This window comes from Leptonychotes weddellii, chromosome 16 (genome assembly GCF_054177405.1).
Source record: "Leptonychotes weddellii isolate Sample4059 chromosome 16, ASM5417740v2, whole genome shotgun sequence".
Taxonomy (NCBI): domain Eukaryota; kingdom Metazoa; phylum Chordata; class Mammalia; order Carnivora; family Phocidae; genus Leptonychotes; species Leptonychotes weddellii.
In genome coordinates this window covers 41176935-41187164 of record NC_138384.1, presented here as the reverse complement: position 1 = coordinate 41187164, position 10230 = coordinate 41176935, and the positions used below count along the sequence as shown (strand labels likewise).

The window sequence follows — 10230 nt, the reverse complement described above, 5'->3', positions numbered from 1 at the left end:
CACAGGGAAGAGCTCGCCAATGGCAGCCACAGCTCACAGTGAAGGCAAAGCCCGGAAAGGAGATGGTACTTCGTCATTAAGGTAAAGTCCCCCCAAAGTGATTGACCCCCATCACCGAGGGCAAAGCTAGGGTCCGGAACAACCAAGGAAACGGCCCTCAAAATCAGAGCCCCCAAACCCAGAACAAATCCAAGTCCCTCATCGCCCAAAGCAGACCCCCGAAAAAGTGATTCGCTCCCATCATTTAAAGCTCATACAGACGGCCCAAGAACCAAGAAAGAAACCCCTCAAAAGGTTGAGAGCTCCCTAGCCCCAGGGCAAAATTCAGATCCCCTGTTACCCAGAGGAGAGCCCCCTAGAGACGATGAGACCTCCTTAAACCCCAGGGCAAATCCAGACTACCTCCGGAGTAGCCTCAGAAGTCCCCCCTTTTCCGCTTCCCTCCCTTGGGACCCAGCCCTTCAGTCCCGCCCGACCAGCACCGCGGACAGCTCCCAGCTTCGCTGCCCCTCCCCAGGGCTGGGGTCCCGGCGCAGGTCCGACCCGCCCCCGCACCGCCTGCGCCCCTCCTTCCCGCGGCCTCGGCGGGCGAGCACGCGCCCGAGCCCCCTCCCCCGCACACCTCGGCGGGGACGCGCGTCAGCCCCCTCCCCTGGGCGCCCCGGGGACCTGAAGTGGCGGCGGCGTTGGCGGAGCGTCCCTGCGGCGGGCGGGCTCTCGTCCCCTCCACTGCGACGGCCGTGGCAGCGGTGGCGACGGCTGAGACTCCGGCGGACGCGCGCCCCCGCCCCGCCCCCGCGCCGCGGCAGCGCGCCCGCCCGCGCGCGCCCCCTGCCTGCCTCCGTGCCCGCCTCCTTGCCGGGCCTCAGCTGGGGGGGTTGAGGAGCATGGGGGGTGTGGGGGAGTGGTTCTGCGCCATCTCAGATTATTGCTACTTGGTCCAGAACAATCTTACAAGAGGGAGAAGGAGCTCCTGGACCTAATCGAAGGGCAGGAGGGAGGGCCTGGGGCCTGGGCTACCTCAGCTTTGTGAAGTACGGGGTGGGGGTGGGGTGGGCTCCTGAACCATCTCTAATGAGAAGGGACTCAGATTCCTGGCTATCTCAGGAATATAGACAGGGGATATAGGAGGGGTCCTGGAATATCTCATAAAATGTTCTGCCAGATGGACTTATAAGATGCACTGCCAGAACAATCTCCATTGGGGAGGAGGGAGACAGCGTGTTCGTAGACCCATCTCTAGTGGGCTTGAGTCCCAGACCCATCTCTAACGGGCTTGAGTTATGTGGAGGTGGGAGGTATGGAGGCCCTTGTCCATGTCATATGTGGAGAGAACAATCTCCCGTGGCGGGTCACCGTGGAGGGTGTCAAATCATCTTTAATAGGAGAAATTGGGGCCTGGTTCCTGAACCATCTTTGTTTGGGGGAAACTTAGGCACTGGATCATTTTGGAGGGGGTGGTGATGATCCTGGGTAGATGGATGAGGCCGGGATCATCTTTGGGGGTTAGGAAAATGTTTCTTGGGTCATCTCTAATGGGGCGATCTTTTATGTGGTCCAAAACAGTTTCTATGGAATACAGGGGAAGGAGGGGGAGGTAGCATGCCTCCTGAACCGTCTCTAATGGGGAGGGGATCCTGAACCATCTCTGATTTGGGGCGATCCTTACAGATGTGTAGATCATCTCTAAAGGGGTAGAGCTTGATTCCTGGACACTTTTAAAGGGGTGAAGGATTGCTTCTGGACCGTCTCTAACCAAAGTTGCGTTCTGGGCAGCTGGTCTACCCACGCCTGCGCTCCCCCCTCCCCCCGCCCCTGCCAGTCTTCCCCACCACTCTCCCCAGCAAGGCGCTTCTCACAAATCTCCTGAGAGAAAGGTGAGATCACCGCGCGTCCCCGCGGGATCCGTAGGCGCGAACGCGCGCCGTTGCCAGGGGTGCCCAGGGCCCCTCCCTACCCCCCCCCCGCGAGACAGGAGGCGGGAGCTGCGGAGCTTGCGCACTGAGGCTGGAATCCGCGCGCCTCCTGGCGGCTCCGAATGCACATCGCTGCACGACCCACTTAGACGGGGCGTCCCCGCCCCCATGGCGCCTCAGCCCTGGAGCACTTCCCTCCCTAGGAAAGAAGTCACCGCGCCCAGCACAGCTGGAGTTCCTACCTCGTGGCAGTCTCGGAGGAAGTGCTGCAGCTCAAGTTGGTCGTGTAGCTTCTGCATCCATTGCTGGGCCCGTAGTTGGTTTTCTTGGCTCCTGGGGATGGGGAGATAGGGGCTGGGGCAAGCCTGGAGGGGGGGGGCACTGGCAGGAGGGCTGTGCAGGCATCGGGCTTGGCAAGGCTAGGAACCCGGGGCATATGTAAGAGTGAGGACGAGGAGAAAGTAGGGTGGGGTTGGGGGGAGAAGCAAAGAAACATCAGTGAGGGCAGAGCCAGGGATGAGCTGGAAAGGGGCAGAAGGAGAGGGAAAGAGCAAGAGAGAGAGTATGGGAGAGGGAGGGACAGAGACAGAGACCTGGAAAGAAATACACTTAGAAAGAGTGACAGAGAGACACAAGCCCAGAGAGATAAGAGACTTGCAGAGTAGAGATACCAAGAAACAGTTAACTTAGAGATCAGGAGACATCTAGAGAGAGAGGAGGGGGAGACAGACTCAGAGAGAAAGAGAGAGAGAGGTGCAGAGGCCCCAGAGAGAGAGAGAGAAAAACACACAGACACAAGACCAGAGACAGGGAGAAACAGACCTCAAGAGGAAGTGATTGACAGAGACCCCCAGACAGACAAAGAGAAAGAAACCCAGGGAGAGAAGAAATAAGGAAAGACAAGTAAAGAAATGCAGCAGGGTAGTGACAGACAGACAGACAAAGAGCAGTGGACAAGAAGAGAGAGAGGAGGAGGCAGAGGGAGGGAAGGTGACAGAGTTGGGGCAGGGACAATGGGGAGAGGGAAGGGCAGAGAGGTGGCAAGATGATATCAGAGTAAAAGACACAGCTAGCCAGATGGGAGGGTGCAGCAGAGCTGGAGAAAGGGAAGAGAGTGGGCGTGGGCAAAGATGGGGCTAGAGCCACATCAGAGGGTACGCAGGTGCACTAGTAAGCAGGGCTAGACCTTTGGCCTGAGTGAACGGGCCGGGCTGGACCCAAGCCCCGCCACCCTGGAGCCAGCAGGGGCCACAGCCCCAGGCAGCCTGGCCTCCTGCCCACAGTACAAAGTGCCCAGAAGTCCTGGTGGAGGGGGGGCTGGGGACATCCCATTTTCCTTTGCCTTGAACAAGCCATTCCCACCTCAGGGCCTTGGCACTGGCAGCTCCCTCTGGCCCGAATGCTCTTCCTGCCCCCCCCACATCTACTTAAATACCACCTTCTTAGTGAGGCCCCTCCTGATCGCTCTCCAATACTTTCTGGCTTTCTTTTCTTCTTTAATTTTCTCTCTCGCACTTAGCACTATCTAACGCTGTATGTTACTTATTTATCTTGTCTGTCTCCCCCACTAGGATGTCATTCCATGAGGGCAGGAATTCTGTTTTGGTCACAGATGTATCACCAATGCCTAGATAAAGAGCCTCACACACATCAGGTGCTCAATATACATTTCTTGAATGAATGAATGAACAAATGAATGAATGAGACATAAGGCAGAGAGAAAGAGAGATGACAGAAACAAAGGTAAAGTCTCTGGAAAGACAGAGAAAGGAGCAGAAGAGAACACGGAGTCAGAGAAATGCAGATGGAGGGAGAGAAAAACAGAGAGAGACACAGAAGGAAACAGAGACACAGAGATACACAGATAAACGGAGGCAAAGAGGGAGAGAAAAGTCACTGAGAACCAGGGGCGCAGCTGGAAAGAGGAACAGGACAACTCAGAGACAAGCAAAATACTAACTCCCTTCTGCCCAGACTCAGCTCAGGAGCCAGGAAATAGGAAATGCCTCAGAAATTGAACTGACATAATCCCTACAGGTCTTTACCAGCCAACCTGCAAACATCATTCCTAGGAATGAGGAAAATCCCTCTTTTCCCGGAGGGCAAGAAAACAACAGAGGTCACATCCTTCATATCCGGGCTGGGTCACTTCCTGGCTGTGACCCTGGGTAAGTCAAGCAGTTCACACACACAGGAAGGGTCCAGGTTTCAGGTGAGTTGAGACACAGGGAGGAACTAAGTGACTCGCCCTGCATCTTCCGCCCTGCATCTTCCGGGGTGAGGGGTAGAGCCGCAGGCCCCAGCAAATGGATGTTTTATGACTTCTGGCGGGTAGGAAACTTGTCCCTAGACAAATGAACTGCAGCCTGAGGGTGAGGCGGGGTGGGGATTGGGACTGGTCTCGGTTCCTGGTGTGTTCCCAGCCTCATCCAGCACAAGCCTATGGCAGATGCCCCCTCGGGGCTCCCTCAACCCCCTGTATTTCTCCCATCCCAGTCCTGACCATTCCAGGCTGCCCTTGTCAGACCGCATGTGAGCTCTGTGAGGGCAGGAATTGTGTACTGTCCTGGTCACTGGTGCATGCCCAGCATTTTCCTCCATAGGGCCTGGAACGGGACATGGACCCAGTACCTGTTTAATTAGCTGAATAAATGATAGAATGAAGGGAGCAATTAATGACAGAAAAGGAAGGAAGGAAGAGGAAAATCAGAGAATGGGCAGTCCCCCAGGCCCCACCTCTTCCTTCTGCAGAGCCTGGCATACAGCAAGCAGGTGCTCAGGAAGTGTGGGCTAGGGCGCCTGGGTGGCTCAGTTGGTTAAGTGTCTGCCTTCAGCTCAGGTCATGATCCCGGGGTCCTGGGATCAAGCCCCGCATCAGGCTCCCTGCTCATCGGGGAGTCTGCTTCTCCCTCTCCCTCTGCCCCTACCCCCTGCTTGTGCTCTTTCTCTCTCTCTCACTCTCTCTCAAATAAATAAATAAAATCTTAAAAAAAAAAAAAAAGAAATGTGGGGTAAAGGAAGGGCAGGTCCAGGCCTGGCACTGGGAGCCCTAGATCATGAGTTTACACCCTCAGGACCAGAATCCCCATGAAAGTTTCCCTTAGAAAATTCCAGCCTTGTCCCAGATGAATTTAGGGGAAAAGGACACCTGAGCCCCAGACAGAGGAAGGGCTGGGGTCTCCAGGCTGTAGATGGTGGTGGAGTGACCAGGCATGCTTTGGATGGAAGCACAGAAGGAGGGGCACTGGGCCCTCACTGACTCACCACAAGGGGCAGAAACATCTATGATAGAAATCAGCCTGGAGGAGCCCCTATGAAAGACTCTACTTGAGGGCTGGGATTTTTTTGGGGGGGGGTAGGGGGAAGTGTTTTGTTCGGAGCCTAGAAGAGTGCCTGGCACACAGTGGATACTCAGTCAACGTCTTTGCCCAATTAGTGCAAGGACAGACAAGAGACAGGATAGTGGTGAGAGACAGATGGTGGCCGATAATGTGCAAGGGAAGCATGAAAGGAACACACAAACACACACACTCTGCGAGCTTCCTAGGGAACCTGGCCGCCGGGGCCTGCCGGAGGGGCTCATTCACCATATCCAAAAACCCAGTATGGCAGGGCACGTCATCCCGTCTGGAAAGCAGGAACAGAACCTGTGTCCGGCCTTCAGCTGCTGGATCTGGGGACCAGCACAGCAGGGCGGAGGCAGGGCACTGAGGAAACGAAGTTAACATTTTCACCACCCGTCCAACTACCCTAGGCTGAGGGCCAGCCTGGCAGAGAAACTTCACTGCATATCCTTCTGTATCTTTTGGGTTTCTGACCACCAATTAGTTACCTTTTCACGAAACACCAAGTTAAATCAAATCTAAACCAGTATGGAATTAAAGAGAAACCAGAGAGGGGCAGAGAAGCGGAAATCGGGATGGAAAGGGAGGAGCCCTGGCCGCTTCATCCCTCCCCTGTGCCCCTGGGGTCTGAGGGACCTACTTCTCCAGCAGCCGGGTCACAGCCTCCTGGGCCTGCTCCCCATAGGCGTTGCCCTGCCTCAGCAGGCCCTCGGCAGCCTGCACGGCCACCTGCATCTTTTGTTGGTTCAGCTCCATCGTGGTGAGAAAATCCCTGTGTCTTTTCAGCGCCTCCTCCACTGTCTCCACCGTGCCCGGGAGCTCCGGCCCCGACAGTGCCATCTCCTGGGGGGGGAGGGGGGAGGGGTGGGGCTCAGCTCAGCCATGCTCCGCTCCAGGACCTGGGAGACGCTGCCCGCTGGGCTTGCCGCCTCCCTCTGTCCTCCCCCTTGCTCACTGTGCTCTAGCATCGAACATGCCAGGCAGGATCCCACCTCCGGGCCTTTGCCCATGCTAGGCCCTCTGCCTGGCAGTCCCTCCCCCCAGATAACCCCGTGCTTGGCTCCTTCACTTTCTTCAGGTCTCTGAATATCCGCCAAAAAATACCACCCTCCACCCCCAGCTATATCCCTTCATCCTGCTTTATTATTTTTCATAGCGTATACCTGACATTATTTTTGTATGCATTTACTTGTTTATCATTTTCTCCCCCTCTACACACACACACACCCACACCCACACAGACGCACACACATGAAAGGCAGCTGCATGAAGGTGGGATTTGGTGTTTTGTTTCCTAAGACTAGTGCCTGGCGCAGAGAAGGCATTCGGTAAATATCTCGTTAATCCATGAAGCCTGAACTGGGTGCTGGGTGACCTCAAGGAAGTTCTTTCCCTCTCTGGGGTTAGTTTTCTAACTGGTAAAATGGGGGGGGTCCAGAAAGGTTCTCTTAAGTCCCCCTCCGCTCCCATATTCAGTAGCCTCAGAATTCCAGAGGCTCCCTGTCTGTTCTCCCCCAGATAATCCTCAAACCGGGTGAGCTTTCTAAACCGGGTCACCCTTTCTAAAATGATCTCTAAAGCTTGCTAGCTACTCTTGGACAATCTGAGAACGGGATGTTCTACCTTGTCCAAATCCCCAAACTTGCTTCCCATCCCAGAATGACCTCCAAATGGATCAGCTGTTCCCAGATAACCATGGCACTTCACTTGATTTCTCAAACCATAAACAGTGCCCCTCTCCAGAGGGCATGCAAATTGCCATTCCCAGTAAGATTATCTGCTCATTTGAGCACCCACAACCACATAAGCCACAAGCAGTTGCTGATCCAGATAACCTCTGGGCCTGAATTACCTATTTCCATGATCTTTACCCTCCATCATCCACCCCAAGATCTTTGAACTCCATTAACCATCACCAATCAACTTCGCGCTCTTATTTCCTTCCAGACAATTCACAAACCCGGGAAGTCACTGCAACGTATATCCAAGTGCCTTACTCACTTGGGATACTCTACAAACTGTCAGCCGCCTTAGATAAAACACCAGTACGCCCATCATAATCCTCCAATGCTGTTACGCACACGCCCACACATGTTCACCGCGGATGATCCACAAACCCGCGATCCATACCACATACCCTCCCCACCCCACTGACCTCAGATGAGCCACGAACCCGGTGGTCCCTGCAAACACTCCTCCATACATTTCCCTGTCGCCGCGAGCCCCCGCGGCCTCAAACCCCCACCGCGTGAACCCCGAGGCGGCCACCTGGTTGCGGAGCACCGCGCGAGCCTGGCGCAGGTCGCGCAGAAAGAGCTGGTAGACGTGTGCCTGCACCAGGGCCTCCCTGCGCGCCTCCCACAAGCCGAGCAGCTTGTGCCAGCCAAGTTCGAGGTGCGGCAGCCACTCGTCGAGCGCCAGGCCCGGGCCCAGCTCGGCGCCGTCGGCCGCCAGCAGTGCCTCGCTAGCTGCCACGATGCGCGCGTAGTCCTCCTCGCGCTGGTCCACTTCCTCCTTGAGCGCGGCGTGGCGAGCCAGCAGCGCATCCGCCTCTTCCAGGCTGCCGGGCAGGGGCCCCTCGACGCCGCCCGCCGCCTCCTGGGCGCGCACCAGCCAGTCCAAGAAAGCGTCCAGGTCGTGCAGGAAGCGCTGCAGGCGCCCGGCCGCGGCCACCGCCTCGCCACAGGCCTGGGCGGCGCTCTCCAGCGCGCCCCACTCGGCGCCCAGTTCTTCCGCACCCTGGTGCAGCCGCGCCGCCTGAGCCGGGAAGCGCACAGCCAGCAGGGCGGCCTCCTCCTGGAGGGCCGCCTGGCGGGGCTCCAGCGCTTGCAGGGCCGCCTCCAGGCCGCTCAGGCGCCACTGCAGGGCGCCGCCCGCTCGGGGCGCGCTCTCCACGGCCCTCCGCTTCTCGCGCACCTGCGCGCGCACTTCGGCCACCTCCAGCACGTGGTTCTCCACCAGCAGCACTGCGCTCACCTCCTCTTTGCGCTGTTCCACCAGCTCCACGATGCGGTTCCACCTGCCGGGGGTGGGGGTGGGGGTAAGGAGGGCGGCTTTGAGGAGGACGGGGACTCCTCCCGGGCCTGGGGGGCCCACCGACCTGAGATAGAACCCGGCCGCTGTGTGACTTTGGAAAGTCACTTTATCTCACTGAGCCCCACTTTCTGCCTATGTAAAATAAAACCCTACAAGGCACACTTGCTTAGAGCAGCAGTTCTCAAAATGTAATCTGAGCGAGGTCAAAACTATCTTTATAATAACGCTAAGATGCTATTTGCCTTTTCTCTCCTATTCCGTCCCCAGAGTCCCGTGTAATTCTCAGAGGCTGCATGACCAAGACTGAACGCAGGAACAGACCCGAGAACTTGGCTGCCTTCTCCTCAACCAGACAGCAAAGAGATCTGCAAAAATGCAACACAAAGCCACTCTTCTCGCTACATTTTTTGTGTTGAAAAGTAGTTATTTTTCATTTAAAAAAATACATTGTGACGTTAACATCCTGGGGTTATGACTGTGATTTTATTTATTTATTTTTTTTCAGGGAGGCATATGTTTAGTAAATCTTACCTAGCCAGGCTTATGATTGCGATCTTAAAATGACTTAATATTTTTACATTTCTCAGTATCAGTTTCCAACGTAGTCAATATTGATAGATACAACTCACAAACAACAACAACAACAACAAGAAGCTCTTTGGGATCCCTAACAGTTTTTAAGAGGGATGTTGAGCCCAGAGTGTAAGACGTGCTGGCTGACAACATTAGATACTCTGTTGGGTCTAGTGAATAGAAACTGAGCATGTCCCATGAGCCAGGTGCTGAGGATCAAATGGTGGAAAGGCAAATGTGTTCTATACCAAAATAAGTTAATGGAAAAAAAATTATGTATTGCTCTGTGCCCTCAGGCAAGTGATGATACTTCTCTAGGCTTCACTTCCTCTTCATAGGCTGTATGTGGTCCAAGCTGGACTGCCTGGAGTCAAAGCTGACCTGCCCTTTGGCAAGTAACCCTCTCTGTGCCTCAGTTTCCCTATCAGTAAAATGGACGCGATCATAGCATCTAACACAGCAGCTACCTCCTAGGAGTGTTGTGAGAGTCTAGTGAGTTATGATTTATGAAGTGGGTCAAACAGTACTTGTGCGCTACTATTATTGAGTGGGGACAATTTGGGGGAACATAGCAAGCTCTTTTCTGCCTCAGCTGTGCTTCTTGCCTGTGGCTGGCTCCTTCTCAACCCCTCTGAGGGCCCAGCTCAAAATGTCATGGCTGATCACAAGATCTAAAATCACCTCCAGCCCTCTGGTTATGTTCTACCAGGTCACGAGAATTCTCTAAAGATCTTGTTCATTTATTAGTTTATTTGTTCACTGTCTCTCTGTCCCCTCTAGAATGGACATGCCACGGGCAGAGATTAGGACTCCGAAATCAGAAGGACCCAAGTTCAGGGGTGCCTGGGTGGCTCAGATGGCTAAGCATCTGACTCTTGATTTCAGCTCAGGTCATGATCTCAGGGTCATGGATCAAGCCCTGCATTGGGCTCTGTGCTGGGTATGAAGCCTGCTTAAGCTTCTCTCTCTCCCTCTCTCCCTCTTTCCCTCCACCCACCTCTTGTGCTTTCTCTCTTAAAAAAAAAAAAAAAAAAAGGACGAAAGTTCAGGTTCTGCTTTGGCCAGATTCACCATGTGACCTTGGGCAAATCATTTCCCTCCGATCCACAGTTTCCTCATCTGGAAAATGGGGATAATAATGTCCATTTCAATGAGTGTTTAATGATATCATGTGGCTAAAGCTCTTGGCATACACTCTTACTAAGCTGTAAATCATTATTGTTGTTATCATTTGAGGCCCTGTTGCTTTGAGATAGTCAAGGCTAAAGAGGCTTTAAAATCCTCTGAAGGGGCGCCTGGGTGGCTCAGTTGTTGAGCGTCTGCCTTCGGCTCAGGTCATGATCCCAGGGGCCTGGGATCAA

At 54.8% G+C, this 10230-nt stretch overlaps 1 protein-coding gene across 3 annotated transcripts in view; it reads right to left on the bottom strand.

The window, feature by feature from the left end:
• Positions 1-10230, bottom strand: part of SPTBN4 (spectrin beta, non-erythrocytic 4) — a 73235-nt gene that overhangs the window by 30774 nt on the left and 32231 nt on the right. Inside the window, exons 15-17 of one of the 3 annotated variants that reach the window (XM_081806887.1) lie at positions 7529-8279; positions 5901-6103; positions 2159-2249 (exon numbers count right to left, since the gene is read on the bottom strand). In XM_081806887.1, the coding sequence (XP_081663013.1) occupies positions 2159-2249; positions 5901-6103; positions 7529-8279 (1045 nt within the window). Of the gene's footprint in view, positions 1-622; positions 767-2158; positions 2250-5900; positions 6104-7528; positions 8280-10230 lie in introns of those variants that run through there. The other 2 variants (XM_081806888.1, XM_081806889.1) reach the window with 2 other exon arrangements.